The sequence below is a fragment of the Erpetoichthys calabaricus genome, chromosome 15 (genome assembly GCF_900747795.2).
Source record: "Erpetoichthys calabaricus chromosome 15, fErpCal1.3, whole genome shotgun sequence".
In the NCBI taxonomy this organism is placed as follows: domain Eukaryota; kingdom Metazoa; phylum Chordata; class Cladistia; order Polypteriformes; family Polypteridae; genus Erpetoichthys; species Erpetoichthys calabaricus.
The window spans coordinates 21520146-21540443 of NC_041408.2; the positions used below are offsets into that span (position 1 = coordinate 21520146).

The 20298-nt window shown below is 39.4% G+C and overlaps 1 protein-coding gene across 3 annotated transcripts in view; it reads right to left on the reverse strand.

Moving 5' to 3' along the window:
- Positions 1 to 20298, reverse strand: part of mark1 (MAP/microtubule affinity-regulating kinase 1) — a 409722-nt gene that overhangs the window by 26894 nt on the left and 362530 nt on the right. For 2 of the 3 annotated variants that reach the window (XM_028820599.2, XM_028820600.2), the window contains exons 9-15: positions 18094 to 18213; positions 12163 to 12262; positions 8428 to 8540; positions 6021 to 6174; positions 2759 to 2946; positions 1866 to 1966; positions 1460 to 1624 (exon numbers count right to left, since the gene is read on the reverse strand). In XM_028820599.2, coding sequence (XP_028676432.1) covers positions 1460 to 1624; positions 1866 to 1966; positions 2759 to 2946; positions 6021 to 6174; positions 8428 to 8540; positions 12163 to 12262; positions 18094 to 18213 — 941 coding nt within the window. The remainder of the gene's footprint in view (positions 1 to 1459; positions 1625 to 1865; positions 1967 to 2758; positions 2947 to 6020; positions 6175 to 8427; positions 8541 to 12162; positions 12263 to 18093; positions 18214 to 20298) is intronic. The other variant, XM_028820601.2, reaches the window with a different exon arrangement.

A 20298-nucleotide genomic window follows, 5' to 3' on the forward strand; every position in this document is an offset into this window, starting at 1 on the left:
TAACTACTAGTCATTTAGCCCGTTACAATAACGGGCGCTAGAACAGTAGTGCATAAACACTAGTAGGAACAGTCTATATTAAATGGCAAGGGACCTTGACCTCATTCTTTTTGTTGGTCGTATTTTTCTTTCTTTTAGCCTTTCTTTTGTTGATGTTTACTTGCTGAGCTGACCGTTCTTCGTGGGCTGCCGCTGTGTATTGTGTGTCTTTAATTTTCTGTGACAGTAATACTGTCTTGTACGGCTCTATTCAATAAGGGCGCGTAGATAATTTAGTTCAAATGGCTCTGGAATATGTGAAGAGCAACAGGTGCAGATCTTTATTTACGCGCGCCTTTATTCGCTGCGCCCAATTGAGGTCGTCCTTTTGAGGCTCGCCTTTTTGTGTGCGCCCTTATTGAAGGATGCCTGTGCACGCCCTTATTGTATGTCCGCTGGCTTGTATGTCCGTAATATACGTCCGTAATATACCTTTAATTTTCTCTGGCGGTAATACAGGCGTGCGCGTCGGTAATATGCCTTTAATCTTCTCTGACAGTAATACTGGCTTGTATGTGGCTGTAATATGCGTCACTGTATTGTGTACCTTTAATTTCCTCTTGCAGTAATACTGGTTTGTATTTCTGTAAAACGCCTCTAACTTTCTCTGACAGTAATATCGCGCACTCACCGTGCCCCGCGCATTCGCACTTCACCAGAAGACACACACACACGGACACCTGGACGCACACAGGGATTTTATATATATAGATAATTTGAAGTTCAAAAACAAGAGTTCCAGCTGTGCTAAAAAAAAAAAGAACATACTTGCGCCTAAGTCAAAAGCCATGACACAACTCACATCTACAGCAGAGGGTCTGGGTAGCACCCCAGAAATAAAAAGATTTAGAAATGGTATTAACTCCTGTGTTTTTAAGATTTTTGTATTACCTCAAATGTGCACCTAGGTTTATGACAGAGACACAATGTTACATATTTGTTCATTTGTAAAAATTGTAAATAACTGGTCTAGGGGGTTGCTACAGGCCATGAAGACACCATGGTGGCACTGCTAGGTTCTGACACTGGCTGAAGAACAGGAAACCAATGTTTATGCTATATATATTCAAACTGTATCAAGTGACGGACTACGTATGAGATGTTAGTAATCTTTCAGTGCAGAGCATCCCTAGAATCACCAGCAGCACCATCCAGTGACAGAAAAATTGACAATTGAGCTTAACCTGCCTAGCAGGTGGATGCATAGGTACTCCACTTGGAATATGAGGCTAACAAATACAGCGAGCAGAAGCCTGGCCATTTAAGGGCCATAAGCAAAATAAAAAAAACAAAAAAAAAAGATTCACCCTCTTTTTTGTTTATCTAAGGGCTGCATATGAGGTTAAGAAAGGACTACATGATCCTCCTGTAAATGTCAAAACAATTCCTCACCTGTCTTCTACTCTAGCTTTGTGCTTACCTCGGTCTGTAACTCTCTGTTCCATCTTCAATAGGAGGAAGTGTAACTTTGATCGGGTGCCCAGAAGCAGACATGGACTTAACATGACGTGGCCGGGTGGAGGGCATAGCGGAAGCGGCTGCAGAGGAGGGTGTACTACTTGCACAAGCAGACATTTCTGTTAGACTTTAGGACACCAAGACAACAAGAAAACAAAAAAAAACAAGCCACAACATAAACCAACAATACAAAAGAAGAAAAAAGGAGACGATGTAAATAATCAGCTTTTTATTGTCTCAGTTCCCTATTTCAACCCAATTTCAGAATTTTCATGCAAATATTAATTGCATATTATTTCATTTCTTTGTGCCGTTTTAAATTGTTTTAAAAAAAATCACTTACATATCAAAAGTAAGAAATTCATTACCTGCTATCTTTGCCATTGGGTATTGCTGAGTACCGATCTGTGCTGGAGCGCTCACATACATACGTGTTTCTTCTGGTCATTCCACTAGGAAGTACATTATTCTGTGTTGGAAATAAAACAGGAGGTGTGCTTGTCACAGGTATCTAAGGAATTTATAACAAGATTTTCCACAAGCACAGAAAAACAGTATGCTTAAACCTCAAGGGATAGTAAAATATCAAATGTAAATGATTGAGGTGAGTGGCACTTCAGACATAAAGCCTTAATAATGCAAAAGCTGTTGTGTGTGCTACTTTTAAAACAGAGCAAAGGAGAAGGTGAAAACAGCAGCATTTCAAAAAGAAGCCCCAGCAGGAGGAGAAAAACTGGGACTGCTGGTAGTATGGCAGGCAGGCAGGCAAGGTCTTGTATACATTTTAACAACAGAACTCACTCTGGGGACCAAAAAACAGAGCAATACAGGGCGTTCTGAGGGAACGCTCAAGACATGCTACCCATGCACATAGATTTTTTTCCCAAAATTTGAACAAATCTTCGGTGTTTTGTGCATAAAATGAACACTAAAGTCATCTCTGGTCAATACAGATGAAGTGTTCCTACCTCACAAATGAGTGGCTTTCCAAAATAAAAAGCCAAAACAATCCATGGTCTGGGTGATACTGCTTGCTCTGATTTTTTTCCCCAAAGTCACAAACACAGTTTAGGCAGAACAAGTGCATGGTGTAAAAGAGTTGCTTAACGATAAATATTTATGGACCCTGTACATGTGGATATGGCCCAATGGAACATGCCAAGCTGTTAAATCTGTACATAGTTAAAAAAGTTGTAAAACTAAGAACTTCATGCACAGAGAATACCCAGTCCTTGGTACGTTTGCAGCTCTGCTCACTTACACTCTGGACAGTGCTTGATTTCTTCCTATCTGGTCCAACCAGTGGACTAGTGGGCACCTCTCCTTTGGAGTTTGTTGCTGTAACACTCAGCTTACGAGACGTTTCCCATTCCTCCTTCTGGTCGCTCTCGACACTGTTAGCCTGCGCTCTTTTAGTGTAGGACACTGCTGGAGGAATAGTTGGTCCAGCTGTAACATAAATGACATGCATTTATCACTACTGAAAATACATTAAAAAATGGTTAAATGACAGGTTTTGCTAATTTTTCAGTGGGAGCTACAGTATACAGTCAGGTCCATAAGTATCTGGACAGTGACACAATTTTCATCAGTTTGGCTCTGTACTGAAATGTAGATGTTCAGCTTTAATCTAAGGGTTTTGCCAAAAATATGACAGCCATTTTTCTGCAAAGTCCCCCATTTCCAGGGGCTCAAAAGTATTTGAACATTTGACTGACAAACTGTTCCATAGCTAGGTGGGAGCAGTTTTTTCTCATTATTTCATTAACTATTAAGCAGTTAAAAGGTCTGGAATTGAATCCAAGTGTGGAGTTTGCATTTGGAAGCTCTAAATATGAGGTTCAAAGAAGTGTCCATGCAAGTAAGAAGAGTCCATCATTAGGCTGAAAAAACTAAACAAACCCTTTAGAGAGACATCAGAAACACAAGGAGTGGTAAATCAACCGTTTGGTGTATTCTTAAAAAGAAGGAACACACTGGTGAACTCAGCCACAACAGAAGGTCTGGGAAACCACGGAAGACAACTGCCAAAGTGTACAATCAAGAGAAGAAGACTTCATGAAAGTAAAGACAGAGGGTTTACCACACGGTGCAAGGTAAGCCTCAAGCATAGGAAGGGCAGATTAGACTTTGCCAGAAAACATTTCTTAAACGCCTGTCCAGTTCTGGAACCATTTTCTTTGGACAAAGGAAACTAAGATCAATATGTACCAGAATGTTGAAATGTTTTGAACAACTCATTACAAACTTCAAAAGACTTTGTTGGACAGTTATTTTATCCAAAGATCTTGACCATACATTGTTCTTCTCTCTCTTGTTAAATTAATCCTAGCCTGAATGAATCTATTAATTTTTTACATTTAAGATTTCTCATTTAAAGATTTACCAATGTTGTTTCTTGTCCTAGAGTGTGTATATAAACACAGGGAACTCCAGTTTCTGTATTACATTTTGCCTGAAGAAGGGGCCTGAGTTGCCTCGAAAGCTTGCATATTGTAATCTTTTTAGTTAGCCAATAACAGGGGTCATTTTGCTTGGCTTTTTTTCTCTACCAGAATGTTGAAAAGAGAAGCAACTAGAAAAGAGAAGGAATGGCTCATGATCTGATGCACACCACATCATCTATGAAACATGGTGGAGTCAGTTTTATGGCATGATCATGCATGGCTGTGAATGGAAGTCAGTCACTGGTGTTTATTGATGTTATGACTGCTGGCTGAAGTAGCAGGATCAATTCTGAAGTGTACAGGGGTGACACTGTCTGCTCAGTTTCAGCCAAATGCTGCAAAACTAATAGAACGAAGCTATACTATGACAGCAAACCAATGGCTTTTCAACGCAAAGTAGTGGAGTATTCTTCAAAGGCAAAGTCAATCAAGTGACCTCAACACAACTGGACATGCATTTGACAGTCATTGACTGTAAAGGATTTTCAACCAAATATTGAAAATGATCATAACATTAATGACTGTATTAGTTTGTCCAAATATTTCCTATGCAGAAAAACAAATGTCATTCCTAAGCGGCTCATACAATATTGTTTTGGTAAACCTCTTCGATTAAAGCTGAAAGTCTACACTTCAGTCACATAATGATTGCTTTACATAAAATCCATTGTGGTGGTATCAAGTCAAGTCAAGTTGGGGAGCATGCACTGGTACAGTGTGTTGCCGCACCCACTACACAACGAAACAACTTGGGATCTCGGTTTGCAACCCCCCAAGGCAGACGCGTGGTCCAGTCCCACCCTCTGGAAATGACCCTCTGTCTGCTGCAGCCAGGTGTTACGTGGGCGACCCCTTGGTCTGGTCCAGCCACTCGGGTCCCCAACAATGAGGATCTTACGCGCTGGATCACCCTCTGGGAAACGCGTCATGTGGCTGTAGTGCCATAACTGATGCTCCCTCACAATGCAGGTAATGTGCCTCATTTGGGACTCCATGAGCAGCCACTCATTCAACACAAAGTCAAACCAACGGTACCCAAGGATTTTCCGGAGAAACACAGTACCAAAGGAGTCCAGTCAGCAAGACAGGAAGCACCAGGACTCTAAATACTTAGACCTTCATCCTTTTGTAGTGATATCGGGAGTCCATACCCCCCCCACCCCCAACTCTCCCAATCCGTCAACTGACTTCACAGGAAGAGTCACCAGAGACATGAATGTCACTGCCAAGGTAAGTAAACCTCTCAACAAGGTCGACACTCTCTCCGCAAACAGACACAATGCTGATGGCTGTGCCCAAGAGGTCATTAAAGGCCTAGATCTTGTTTTTTATCAGGACACTCGTAAGCCCAGACACACAGACTCCTCACTCAGTCTCTCAAACGCCCCGATCAGAGCCTCCATTAACTCCGCGAAGATCACAGCATCGTCAGCAAAGTCAAGGTCAGTGAACCTTTTTCACCAACAGATGCCCCACAGCCGCTGGACCCCACGAACTTGCCCAGCACCCAATCCATACAAGCATTGAACAGAGTAGGAGCAAGTGGTGGTGTAGAAAGCCAAAATTATGAAATTGTGTCACAGTTCAAATACTTATGGCCTTGACAGTATCTGATCCTGGCAGCATCAACTGCAAGGCAGAACTTCAACCCTAGATAGATTGGTCCATTGCAGGACACACTCAGACACATCAGCTCATCTTACTGTTGCTAATTATCCACACCTTTGGAATGTGGATGGAAACCATAATATCCAGAGAAACATAGGGAAGTCTAACAGAGTTACAGTAGCGCTTCTTGATTAAGCAGAGAGAGAAAATGTGAAACTAACACAGTAACAAAAGAAAAAAAAGTCAGGAAGCGTAAAATCACTTAAGCTATCATAAGCAGTAAATTCTGTGAATGCAGTATTATATCAGAATTACTAAACAAGAGCTCTTCACAGTATTGCTGTAAAACATCAAACAGAGCCTATTAACATAGGAGCAGTGAGGGGGACCAGAAAGGCTCACTAGGACCTTGCACACCCAGACATTCAACGGTGCATGTTACTTTACATGGTTTAAAGTTATCCCCACCATGATCACTAAACCGGCGCTGCTTCTGATTGGCTGATATGCTGCGTTGGACCTTGGAGTGTGCTGGTGACTGCGTGGAGCTGTTGTTTAGGTCACTGCTGGGTCGAGACCTTTGACACAGGTTACTGTTGGACAAAGATTCACTTCCTTCAAACTGCAATATTAAAGAAAAAGCAAAATATTATGTTTCATAAGAGCATCGGAAGTGCTCAATACGATGACTGGCACTTTTAACACTTGTGAAAGTGTGACCCTTTTGTTCTTCTCAAACGACTCATTTTTCTTTTACTTTATTCAATTTTTCACACAGTTGTATATGAGCAATGCCACAAATCCCAACATCAGGCTTATTCCTTTCTGGGTCTGAATAACCAAAATGATGGCAGGTTACCAGCATCCCATCATAAGGATTTTTATCTCTTTTTGTATAAAATACACCAGCATTAATGTCAGTCTTGTCTTCACAGAGCAGCTTTAACACAAGTGAGCATTATAATCAATTTTAATCACAACTAGAAAAACATGCAAAACTTCCGGTTCTCAAATAAAGGTAGTTCATATAGAGCAAGCTAAGTGTTTGCATTTTGCCAAGACAGAAAAATAGGCGATTAGGTAGCAGGTGAGGCTATCGTGACTGGAGCATGAAAGGGGCATCTACCAAGGGATGCTGTTTATTACAAACAAAGAACAACATTTCTCAACGTATTATTGAAAAGAATTTAGGGATATCACCATCTATGGTGCATGGAATCTGTTAAGGACTTAGAGAATCCGGGGAAATTGTTGTGTGTAAAAGGCAAGGTTGCAAACCAATATTGAAGGTCTACAATCTTCTAACCCTCAGATGGACTTGTATAAAAAAAATAAATTCTTGTGTAATAAATATAACTACATGGCTTCAGGAGTTATTTGTAAAATCGTTGTCAGCAAACAGTTTGTTGCGGTACCTACAAATGCAAGATAAAACTATATTATACAAATTGGAAGTCAAACCTGAGCAAAATCCAGAAATGCCGGCAATATCTGTAGGCTAAAACTCATCGGAGATGGACAAATGCGAAGTGGAAATATGTGCTGTGGTCTGATGAGAAAATGGACATTGTGCTCTCTAGGCCAGAAAGGTAAAAGATCATCCTGATTGTTACCAACGCCAAGCTTAAAAGCCAGCTTCAGTCATAGCATGGGGGTGTGTTAGTGCCTGAAGGGTACATACTTACTTTGGAGCAGCATTTGCTGCAATCTAGAAAACATCCTTGCTTATTTCAGCAGGACAACACCAAGTCATATTCGGCACATATTAATAACAGTGTGGCTTTGCAGTCAGGAGTGCGGGTGCCAGACCAGCTTATCTGTAGTCCACACCGGTCTTCCATCTTAAAACGTCTGGCACATTACAAGGCACAAAATACAACAATGGAGACCCAGAACTGTTAGGTAGTTGGAGTCCTGCTATGCTGTATATCAAGCAAGAATGGGAAACAGTCCCACGTTCAATATTATAATAATTAGTTTGTTCAGTTGCCAAATTATTGAATGTTATTGAAAAGCAAAGGCGATGTAACACAGTGGTAAACACACTCCCTCCTGTTTCAACATTCCTGGAACATGCTTCAGGCTTCACATTTAGAATGTGTGTATATTTACTAAAATAAATGAAGTTGATTAGTTTAATCTTTACATATCTTATATTTCTAATGTTTTTAATTAAATATGTGAAAAAGAGCATTTCCAAATGCATGCTTTCAGTGAGACCATTCTCCACCGCTTCACTCAGCTCCATCTACACACAGACTTTTGCTGCATTCAGTACTGTAGCTGCAGCCTTTTTGGGTGGGCAGTATAAATTATAAAGAAACAATACTGGAGCTGCTCCTGCTAAAATTACATGGAAAGGGTCTTTCTTAAATTCTGTATCCTCTCATACTACTGGTGTTATTGCCAAAGTACCAACACTACCTGCTGTTAGTGTTTTCAGGTCAAAGGGTAAACCGCTGACACCCGAGTGTCCTCAATGTATGGCCTCAGGACAGATGGCACAACTATAAAGTCGAACTCTGACCTCTGGCCCAAGGTACTTTGGTACCAGATTCTCTTTTGAGCATCTTTGTGTTTAAGCATGGTGTTCAATATGGACAATCCTTAAATTATCACACTTATTTTGCTTTTCCATTTTGTGTTCTCACAGTTTTTGGCAATTTATTGTGAAAGTTTGTTATGTAGATGTTGTATGGATTCCATTTCTATGTAAATACACCTGCTTAACTCATATTGTCAGGAAGCAGGGGGAAACAAGACATTAAGCAAATGAGCTTCAGTAAAATTAACACATTTCAAAGCTAACTTCTCACAGCAAGTCTAAACAGAAGCACTGTTGTGAACTCTGCATGAAAAAGATTTGTAAACTTGCCTCCGGTTGTTTTCTGCCGAGAAGAAGGTACGTTGCCATCACTTCATCATATTTCTGACCAATTAAAGACTCTGTTATCTCATCTCTTGAAAATCCCATTGTTACCATCAGTTCTGCATAAAACAGATAGGAAAATTGTGTTAGTTCATAAAAGAGTTCCCACATTAAAATTAAAGTCACCTACCAAAACCGTACATTCAGAACAGAATGCCACATTGTCACTAAGTAAACTCACTTACTCATGCAAGCACCAGGGCAGTTCAGAGTATTATTTCGGCTACACAGCTACACTACAAATTGTCCTGGATTGGAAGGAATACAGCCTTATTGTGCTTTTTGTGTCAAAGAAACAAATTAAATATATAAATATTCCAGCTGGCAAGAAAATGAGTAAGTAGAGACACACGCATTCAAACATTCATTCTTTAGTTTTCTGAATGTACACATTACAGTTCAATGCTAATGTCTGTCCATTTCTCACATGATTAGCTGTGAACTAATGCGGCAAGAACCTTGATCTTCGTCTTAATCGAAGGCTTATGACCTGTTATATACTGGAAATTCAAAATAATGTATGTAGTGGCAACCCGGTGGGCAGAAAAGATTATTGTTAATTAAAGCACTGTCCCCACAAGCCCATCTATTAATAATCCCCAGGATATGGTACAATTGTGTTCAGTATTCATAATCAAGTGTAAAATTCTTAATATTTGTAAAGAATGGGCAGAGAGTTCATTGTTGTTCACATCTAGCATTTTGTACATTTTATTTTAGGACCGTAGGCCCCTATGTTTCACTATTGTAATCATAACGGTTCAATTTACTGATGCCAGTTGTCACCAAATGCATGTTTTCGGGTTGTGAGAGGATGGAAACCCAAGTGTCCGAACAAAAGAGAGAACATACAGAGGCGAGGACCAGGCCAGGACTCTGAAACAGTGAGGCAGCATTACCAATCACTTTGCCCATATTGAAACAGAAAGTATAAATTCTAATATAACAAATTAAAGTTTTTGAAGGGTAAAAAGAAGAATAAACTTATTTGGTAATGTGTGTCCTGTGAGAGTACCTGTAGGACAAATAAATACCTGTTACTGTCAATTAAAATACCAAGCTAGGTAATAAAAATAATAAATTCAAATACTGTCACTAAAAAAGCACCTATTACAAAAACATTCTTAAACATGTACAGTATAATGACAGCAGATGGCAACATGCATTAAAATAAAGTTGAAAATGGCATCAGGCACAAAACATCCCAGACATTCTGTAGCTCCGTACCTAAGTAGTACTGCACAGACACGGAATATTCAAAACCGTTTTCATTACTTCAGACACATAATAAAATCAAATTGTTTATTAGCACTTGTTGAACAGAATTCATGTTAGCTCATATCTCAAAGTTCTGAGACCTTGGAGTTCCTGCGAGTGAAATTTCAAGACAGAAGCAGAGGGAGTTACATTGGAAACTGGCCTCAGACACACACACTTTATTTTCATAATCTAAAACCACAGGCCATATTGTATAGTATCCTGGCACACAAAACAGTGAATAATACTTTTAGTAAAATGTATGTGGAAATGAAAAAAGATTTTACTCTAACTCATTAATAAAACTAAAACATAGAAGGGCCATCCTTTTTTAGTTTATTACCAGCTGACTGGACTAGTTTTGAGGTGCAGCTCAGTAACCAGCGAGTAATTCACCATTTCCCTTTAATCAATGCCTTAGGTCCCATCTTTGCTGAACTTTACCTTTAATGTTATTTTCTGTATTTACAGTGTTGCAAAAGATATGGCTAAAATTGTGAGGCGCCAGTTTTTTTGCTGCCCTGAACATGTGTGTGGAAGGAGAGAGTGAGAAACATGATTTACTGTGATGACCACACATTTTCTTATTACACAATAAAGGTTTATTCCTAAGATGTCTTAAGTAGAGCAAACAATCTGTTTCAGGGCTGTGCAGTCCTCAGTGCTCATTACATATACAGTTTATGTAGAGTGTATTTGTACAAGATACCCAAACAACACCAGGGATAATCAGATTTATTACTGAATCAAATACAAGGCCATGTTTGTGAGAGAATGTTTGCAGTAACTACTGTCAACTTGCTATTAAATATACATTTTAATAGTATCTTCATTAAATGTGTAGTAATCTAAAATCATAACAGTCTGTGTAGCCATTTTGGAAAAGTTACTTCACTCACTATTTTTTTCTTAAATTTGAAACCTATTACTCTGATATATATCTGTATTCTGGACTCCAGCTATATCGTGGTGCTGTTTATCATTTAGAATGTATTATTAAGACAGGAAAAATGACAGCACAATGATGCACACAGTAGAATTACTGCCTTATGTTTGTATCGGGGTGGCACGGTGGAGCAGTGGGTAGCGCTGCTGCCTCGCAGTTGGGAGACCTGGGGACCTGGGTTCGCTTCCCGGGTCCTCCCTGCGTGGAGTTTGCATGTTCTCCCCGTGTCTGCGTGGGTTTCCTCCGGGCGCTCCGGTTTCCTCCCACAGTTCAAAGACATGCTGGTTAGGTGGATTGGCGATTCTAAATTGGCCCTAGTGTGTGCTTGGTGTGTGGGTGTGTTTGTGTGTGTCCTGCGGTGGGTTGGCACCCTGCCCGGGATTGGTTCCTGCCTTGTGCCCTGTGTTGGTTGGGATTGGCTCCAGCAGACCCCCGTGACCCTATGTTCGGATTCAGCGGGTTGGAAAATGGATGGATGGATGTTTGTATCATTTTTTTCCTTCATGGCCTCTGCTTTAATCCTCTACTTCAAAGCCATGCTATTGGATTGACTGGTGAAGTTGAATTGCCTTTCTGTGATTGCCTAGATATGTGCATACAAGTGCATTGCAATGAAATGGCAGCCAATCAAAGGCTGCCTCTGCTTAGCAGCATTGGTTTTAGCATACATGAAATGGGGCGAGCCAGCCAGCCACCCAACCCAACACAGACAGACGCACTTATAAAAACACAAATGCTTTTTTTATTTTTCTTCACCTTGTGGGAAACGCCTTCTTCGTTTCCCACAGGCACAACACAGTCCAAAGCACCAAACACATTACTCTTGTTTACTTTTCTTTTCTCCTCCACGGCAAGATTTGTCCACCTTCCACCAGACTCTGGCTCACCGCCCTTATATAAGGCACCCGGAAGTGCTTCAGGTGCTCATCGGCAGCACTTCCGGGTGTAGTGGAAGAACCGCTCACACAGCTGCATTGCCCCCTGACAGCAACCCCGGATCCCAACAGGGCTCTATCCAAATCCATCTCCCATGAAGCCCTGCTGGAGTCCGAGGCACGGCTGCCATTCCAGGGGGAGGTAACACTCTGTCCACACTTGTTCCCCCAGTCCTTCCAAGGAAGAGGTGTCCCGGCCATCCATGACAAGATAGATAGATAGATAGATAGGACATAAAAGCATGTTTCATAAATCTCTAAAGGCAATAAACCAGATACCTAATCATTCAAATTCTCTTCCTGATCTGTAAGAGTACTAACTGTTATGTGGCTCTCTTGAACCAACATGTTTCTAATTCTTTTATAAGCCCAGCTACCCATCACAAAAAGCTAATTTCAGTTAACCTCGTTTTTTTTCTTAATAAACCCTAGCTTTTCTCCAAAGGTGTAGACACATATACACTGTCAGTAGACTAACAGATGAAAAACAATTAAATCAGCAATAATTTGAAAACAACAAAATGAATATTACATATCACTGACCTATTCTTTTTGTGTCACTGAAATCTGGTTCTGGTTCAGTGTAGGGCTTCAACTCTTCTTCCTCAAAACCAACATTCATCCATCGGTCCTTCATTATTTGCTGAAATGGAAAATACAGTTATGTCTTAGAACTTACATTAGATCAAAACAAAATGCTAGAATCTGTTCCTTTTAAGTTAAAAACAAACATATATAGGATGTACTGGTTTAAAAACCCTTGATTACTGAGCGATTGTACTGTAATTATTGCATGTTCGATTTATGCCACAAATCAAAGGTAGATTACCAAATTAGATTTCACTATAGAAGAGTTAAAATTAGGCAATTTACTAATCTTATTTGCAGAGATTAAATATGTTTGTACCTACAGAAGCATAGCATAACAAGGTGAAGTCCAAGTTATAAATAGACAGTTCTCTTGGGACTTTAAACATTTTACTATTAATGCTAAACAACTAAGTTAGCTAGAATTGCCACATCATCGGTCACAGTGAGAATCAGAATTGAGACGAGAGGCCAGTCCATCGCATGGCACAAACATCCACTGGGCCAATTCAAAATTACCAGTTTATCTGATTTTGATCTTTTGGAATATACCAAGAAATGAGATAAACCAGAGAACCATTGCCATGAGACAGTAACAGTACAATAATTACAGATTTTAATTTAAGGAACACGCACCCTATCTAAACTTGCTGTCAAATTTCATGATTGGCCAAACTTTGATTTGGTATTAAAACAAACAATTGTAACATTTTTTTAAAACAGAATTTATACAATAAAATTTCTTTCTATGTTGAACACCATCCCAAGGTGCTTTACAGATACTGTTACTGTACAAGTACAGCAAACAAAGTGAAGTGACTTGCTGAGGGTCATGCAGGGCAGCGAAGTTATTATGTTACAGGGTTCAATGACAGGCTGCCCAACTAGTATGCCACACTGCTTGCTGAAAGCAATCACTCTAGTGACTCATACCTGCTGAAAAATTCTGAAGTTCAAGTGGAAGTTGAAAAAAAAATATAGAAAACTGACCAAAGTAAAAAAGACATCCTGCAGCTTTTTCAAAGATTACCATTTTTGTTTATGTTTAATATGTTTAATTGGTTTGGTTTATTTGTCATTAATGACCATTTCAATCATGCAGGCTATCGACTTGCCTGGCTAACCTGGTTCAGTCCCTGTTGAATGGACTGGTTTTATGTTGTGCAGCCTAACCACCACTGAGTCCTTCATGATTTACAATTAAAAGGTCATGCAAAAAGTTAATTTCCCATCGGGGATTACCAAAGTATATAAAAATAGTGGCCTAGGTGTCATCTTTGCTTTAGTCTAGCTTTCATGTTAGTTACTATCCTGACTTTACCTCAGTAATTAACAGAGGCTCTGGGATGTTGGCTAATCATTAGAGTGGTTTTTGATTTTCCTTAACTCTCCTGCCTCCATTGTTACAGATTAAACCTTGCTGACTGGACCTTCTTAATTACAAAGATGCACTTTTCCTTCATCAAATTAAGTTCACTTTTTGATTTCACATCACTACATATCCTTGTTTCATGAGATATAGCACACTCACATAAATGCTTTGGGCGTTACTGTCATACGTTATTTCAATAAAACTTCTATTCAAACATTTTCTGAAGCCATGTTTTCTATAACTGGGTTGCAGACAGCTGAAATCTGCCCAGTCGGTACCACAGAATATCAACCCTCAAGCGGGCACCAGTCCAAATCTGGACCCACTCACTTACAGTCTTATTTTATCAGGTCATTTAAAATCAATTCAAATAACATAACTTGTGTGCCAGTGAATGTTAAAGGAAAATTGGCTTGACAAAACCCACGAGGATATGTGACCAAATTGGAAATCTTACTTAGACGCCCTTGAGCATGAAAAAGCAGAGCAAACCAGTATTCTTGGACGGTGCCTTTAAATAAGACATACTACTTTCAAATATCCTGTAAAAACATACATTTTCAGTATATTTTCCATAATCACTATGTTTACTTGTTTGAAATATTCTGTTTTATAATTAAAGTCTATGTCTTTAATTTGATACAGTTTTGATTTTTATTTTTTTTTCAAAGTAAACAAAGGAATGCCAGATTTCTGTGTACTTGTGGAATACAGGTAGTAATAAAAGTGAAAATGAATGAGCCTCTCTGATATTTAATGGAATTTGTGATGTGACATATTCCGGCTGCTCTGCCTGATTAAGCAGGAGTAGAAGTGGGAGTATAGCATTGTCACATGTAAAGTGCACAGTCACATTCTTACTTGCAGGTATGAATAGCATGCAACATATTATTATAAAATTATGGACCTACAATCCTAAAATAAAATGCTACAAAAGGCTAGATATAAACTACAATAAACTTTCTGCCCATTGCTTACAAATGAAACAACTTACACTTGATTATGAATTCTGAACACGTATGTAACGTATACCCAGGGATTATAAATACAGGGGCTTGTTGGGACTGTGCTTTAATAATTCAAATAAAACTTTTCTGCCCCCTCAGTAAAGTGCCCACCAGGTTGCTGCAACCTACAATTGTTTTGAATTTCCAGAACATATCAGGTCATAAGCCTTTGATTAAGACTAAGATCAAGATTCTATCCCCATAAACAGAATATGAATATGAAAACGTTTGGGAACCCCTCTCAGCCTTCATAATAATTGACTCTCCTTTCAACAAAAAAAATAACAGTGGTATGTCTTTCATTTCCTAGGAACATCTGAGTACTGCGGTGTTTTCCGAACAAAGATTTTTAGTGAAGCAGTATTTATTTGTAAGAAATTAAATCAAAAGTGAAAAACTGGCTGTGCAAAAATGTGGGTCCCCTTGTAATTTTGTTGATTTGAATGCATGTCACTGCTCAATGCTGATTACTTGCAACACCAAATTGGTTGGATGAGCTCATTAAGCCTTGAACTTCATAGACAGGTGTGTCCAATCATGAGATATAAAGGTATTTAAGGTGGTCAATTACAAGTTATGCTTCCCTTTGACTCTTCTCTGAAGAGTGACAACATGGGATCCTCAAAGCAACTCTCAAAAGATCTGAAAACAAAGATTGTTCAGCCTCATGGTTTAAGGCACTGTCGGGCAACTGGTACGCGCGCCGTGGAATTTTCTAGGGGCGCTGCGAAAACTTTTGTAAAATATTTAAAATTGCTAGTGTTTTTGAACTTTTGGTTGATTAAAAAGATAATGTTTAAAAAAATATTTTATGTTGGAAAAACAGATAACGGTTAATCAGATTGTTGAATAAACGAATGTATTTATTTTGAATGCAAGTTAAAATTTTCGCTGTTCACCATTCATCATAATATCAACACCAGCAGTGTCAAAAACACATTTGGTGAGACTTAAAAAGTCTCGTTGTTAGAAGATCTCGCTCACTGTACGGATAGAAGAAGGTGGAGCAAATATAGAATGAGAAAATATGAACGCTACTGTTTTTATTGGCGATTGTTCATAGATTGTGTCGTCACGACTTTATTTATGGGCAGTTCCTCAGGTGCGCCGCGAAAGAAAATTTTTGGACTTAGTGCGCCGCAACTTGAAAAAGGTTGCCTTTCACTGGTTTAAGGGAAGGCTACAAAAAGCTATCTCAGAGGTTTAAACTGTCAGTTTCAACTGTAAGGCATGGAATCAGGAAATGGAAGGCCACAGGCACAGTTGCTGTTAAGCCCAGCAGGTCTGGCAGGCCAAGAAAAATACAGGAACGGCATATGGGCAGGATTGTGAGAATGGTTTTAGACAACCCACAGATCACCTCCAAAGACCTGCAAGAACATCTTGCTGCAGATGGTTTATCTGTACATCGTTCTACAATTCAGCACAATTTGCACAAAGAACATCTGTGTGGCAGGGTGATGAGAAAGAAGCCCTTTCTGCACTCACGCCACAAACGGAGTCGCTTGTTGTATGCAAATGCTCATTTAGACAAGCCAGATTAATTTTGGAAAAAGTACTTTGGACTGATGAGACAAAAATTGAGTTATTTGGTCATAACAAAAAGCGCTTTGCATGGCGGAAGAAGAACACCGCATTCCAAGAAAAACACCTGCTACCTACTGTCAAATTTGGTGGAGGTTCCATCATGCTGTGGGGCTGTGTGGCTAGTTCAGGGACTGGGGCCCTTGTGAAAGTCGAGGGTTGGAGGAATTCAACCCAATATCAACTAATTCTTCAGGATAATGTTCAAGCATCAGTCACAAAGTTGAAGTTATGCAAGGGGTTGGATATTCCAACAAGACAATGACCCAAAACATAGTTTGAAATCATTCATGCAGAGGGAGAAGTACAATGTTCTAGAATGGCCGTCACAATCCCCTGACTGGAATATCATCGAAAATCTATGGGATCGTTTGAAGCAGGCTGTCCATGCTCGGCAGCCATCAAATTTAACTGAACTGGAGAGATTTTGTATGGAAGAATGGTCAGAAATACCTCCATCCCGAATCCAGACACTCATCAAAGGCTAAAGGAGGCGTCTAGAGGCTGTTATATTTGCAAAAGGAGGCTCAACTAAGTATTGATGTCATATCTCAGTTGGGGTGCCCAAATTTATGCATCTGTCTAATTTTGTTATGATGCATATTGCATATTTTCTGTTAATCCAATAAACTTAATGTCACTGCTGAACTATTACTGTTTCCATTAGGCATGTCACGCATTAAAAGGAAGTTGCTACTTTGAAAGCTCAGCCAATGAGAAACAAAAATCCAAAGAATTAAGAGGGATTCCCAAACTTTTTCATATGACTGTATATTGTATATAGATGTTTTATTATCCTCAAAAGCACAATGGACACATGTCTACAAGCTGACTAACCACAAGGCAAGCAGTGTGGGGTAGTCGTTAAAGCTTTGGACATCAAACCCTGAGGTTGTGAGTTCAGATCCCACTACTGACGCTGTGTGCCCATGACGAACTCACTTCACCTATCTGTACTCCAACTGGAATAACTAAAGAAATGTATTTTAAATGTTGCAAGTCACCTTGGATAAAGGTGTCAGGTAAATAATATTAAAAGTCTTTTATATTTTCGTCTATGCCACATGATAACTTGTACATTATCTCTCTATTATATAAAATAATCCTGGGACGAGACAAGACTTTTTAGCCTGGGACGAGATGTGAATTTTTCAGAGAGACACTTTCATGTCCCGCGAGACGAGACTTTGTGCCAAGAGATTTAACCATGCCCGGGGCCGGAAATAAAAGACAAAGAGTAGATGACAAAGTAAAATGTCGTAAAGAGGTTTAAAGACATTGGCGCGATACTCATGGAGAGCAGGTTAGAGATAATGAAAGTACTAAAATTCGGAAGTCTCAAAAAATGAAAGTAAAGTGCAAACAAACGGAAATTATTACTCAGTGAAATAACAGAACAGCGACAACAGATCGAATATATTGTTTGGATTTAAACTTTAAGTAAAGACTTGTAGATTGTCTAATTCGTGTTGCCATCAGGGAAAAGTAATGTTTCTTCCCAATGAAGAGGCGTATCCGCAAGAATTAAAAGATTTGTTGTTTGGAGAAAGTGAAATCCACATACGTGTGAGGCAGAGATGCGAAGTGGCTCTCGCATAGCGCAGGGTGGGAGGTTGCCAAGCAAACCCCCCTAGATTTTCATAAATAACTCGTAAAATTTTAGCTCTGCTTTACTGGTCTGAATTGACAGGAAAAATACTCACAATTAGCTAAGAGTACTTAAACTGGTCACACTTCAGCTAAACAAACTACAAAAAAAAAAAAAAAAAAAATCCCACCTGAATTCCCCAATTCAAAAATGGACAAAATGTTCTTGTGCAATGATTCGGAATAACTGGCCAAAAATCTCAAAAAGACAAGAATAAAGATGAGTTCAAAATATTCAGATATTGACACAAAGTAACAAAACGTGATGATTCTTACTTCCAAGCTTCCTCTTTTAACTGGGTTCAGCACCAGGAGCTTTTTCAGGAGGTTTTCACAGTCTGTGGACATGTAGAAAGGAATGCGGTACTTCCCTCGCAGTACCCTTTCCCTCAGTTCCTGAATCACAAAAGATACAAATTAAATGGGTGTCATAGTTATTCTCACCTACACAGCAGAAGGGTCACTCCTTGACCAAACTACATGCCAAATATCCTTTTTTTGATGAGGAAATGTTACAAATATTTTTCTTCTTTGATCATTTAAATCAGTGTTTCTCAACCTTCTGGGTGTCACAACCAACGTTTCCCATGTAAATATCTTTCTGACCCACCATGAGTTCCCCTTAGTGAATTCAGCCTGAATGTAAGAGCAGGTTTGGAATCCCCCTGGTGAATAAAGCATAATCGTTAGTTGGGGGGAAATCGAGCGCAATCATGAGAACAGCCACCCACCGTGACCCACTACCATTATAAACAAAAGAAACTCACAACCCACTGGTGGAATCCCGTGACAGAAAAGTGAGTCATAACCCAGTGGTTGAGTAACGCTGATCTGAATGACGTTTCAGTAGATACTGTATGATAGTTAGGGTTCTTCCTTTAATTTATTTGCTAATCTACCTTATCAATTTTGCCTTACCAAAATTTCCTTAGCTTTTAAATGCAGATATTATCTTCTTCATTGATTTGTTAATTACTATAATGTTGATTTCATTTACAGTGGAACCTTGGTTTGTGAGCATAATTCGTTCCGGAAACGTGCTCGCAGTCCAAAGCACTTGTGTATCAAAGTGAATTTCCCCGTAAGAAATAATTGAAACTCAGATGATTCGTTCCACAACCCAAAACTATTCATATAAAAATGATTAATACAAAATATAAAGTAAAAATACATAAAACAAATTAACCTGCACTTTACTTTTAAAAGGAATCATGGCTAGTGTGAGTGAGTTTCTAAACTCTTGTGGGATTCCACATAACGGGACGACACGCGGAAGAGCATCCCAAAGCAATCGCAGTCTCCCAGCGCTGTAGCAGTTCGCCGTAAAAGCAAATCCGAAAAGATTGCGGACATGCTATAAGCTCCTGCCGTCGATGGGTAATACAAGGAACAAGGAACATTATAAATGCTCAGGGCACAGTATTACTTGGCCACAATCCTGCCTGACTGCTGTGTCTGTGTATAGGAGAGTGTCAGATCCCGCTACAATAAATAACCGCGCTGTTGCTGTTTCAAGCTGAATAAAGCTGGTGTTGCTAAAGTACTGAGACTCAGCTTCGTGTTTTGGGGTGCAAGACAGGGACACGTCACAGCGCGCACACACACAGAGTCACAATGCTGTAGTAAACAGTATACGCGCGTACGGATGTTGACTTTATGAGTGAGGCATGCCGACTCAGACGGAGAATAGGAGACGATTACCCACAATCCCACAGCGAGAGAGAGAGAGAGAGAGAAGAACCATCAGCTCAGTTGTGATCACATGACACTCAGCAGACAAAGCGTATACATACTACTCGTATTGCAAGACCTCGCTCATTTATCAAGTCAAAATTTATTAAAAATTTTACCTCATCTTGCAAAACACTCGTAAACCAAGTTACTCGCAAACCGAGGTTCCACTGTATATATAAATTGATAAAGAGCTTCTGATTTGTGTATGAAATCACAGATATTTCTAAAAATATCCGATTCAAAACAAAGTCTCCAGTACAGAACTCCCAATAATATCAGGGGATGAAATTAATCATTCACAAAAATTTATTTGTTCTTTTCTTATTCTGAAAAATGTCTTTGATAAAGAGGAAATCACACTTGCAATCCCAAAAACGTGTTTTGCAATATTTTCTATTCTGCACAGAACACTGAAAGAATGGAAGTCAGTGGTTTAACATTAACAGTACAGCACCATCAAAGTCGTGTTGTTCAACAAAGTAAACCATTAATAAAATGGCAGGATTTAATGTGATATATTTCTAACTAACAAATACATCTGAATCGAAATACACAAGTAACCCCGCGATTCGCCAGTGAATCGGAAATCCTAGAACGGCAATCAGTTTCTGTTCCATCCGATATGTGGATGGATGACATATCATGGAGGGCGGGTGCGTCTGGGGAAATGTCATTTAATCCAATAAGCATACCTGTACTAAAGTGGTTTTGTTTTGTGGAGACGTGAGTCTGTTGCCTTCGCTGACA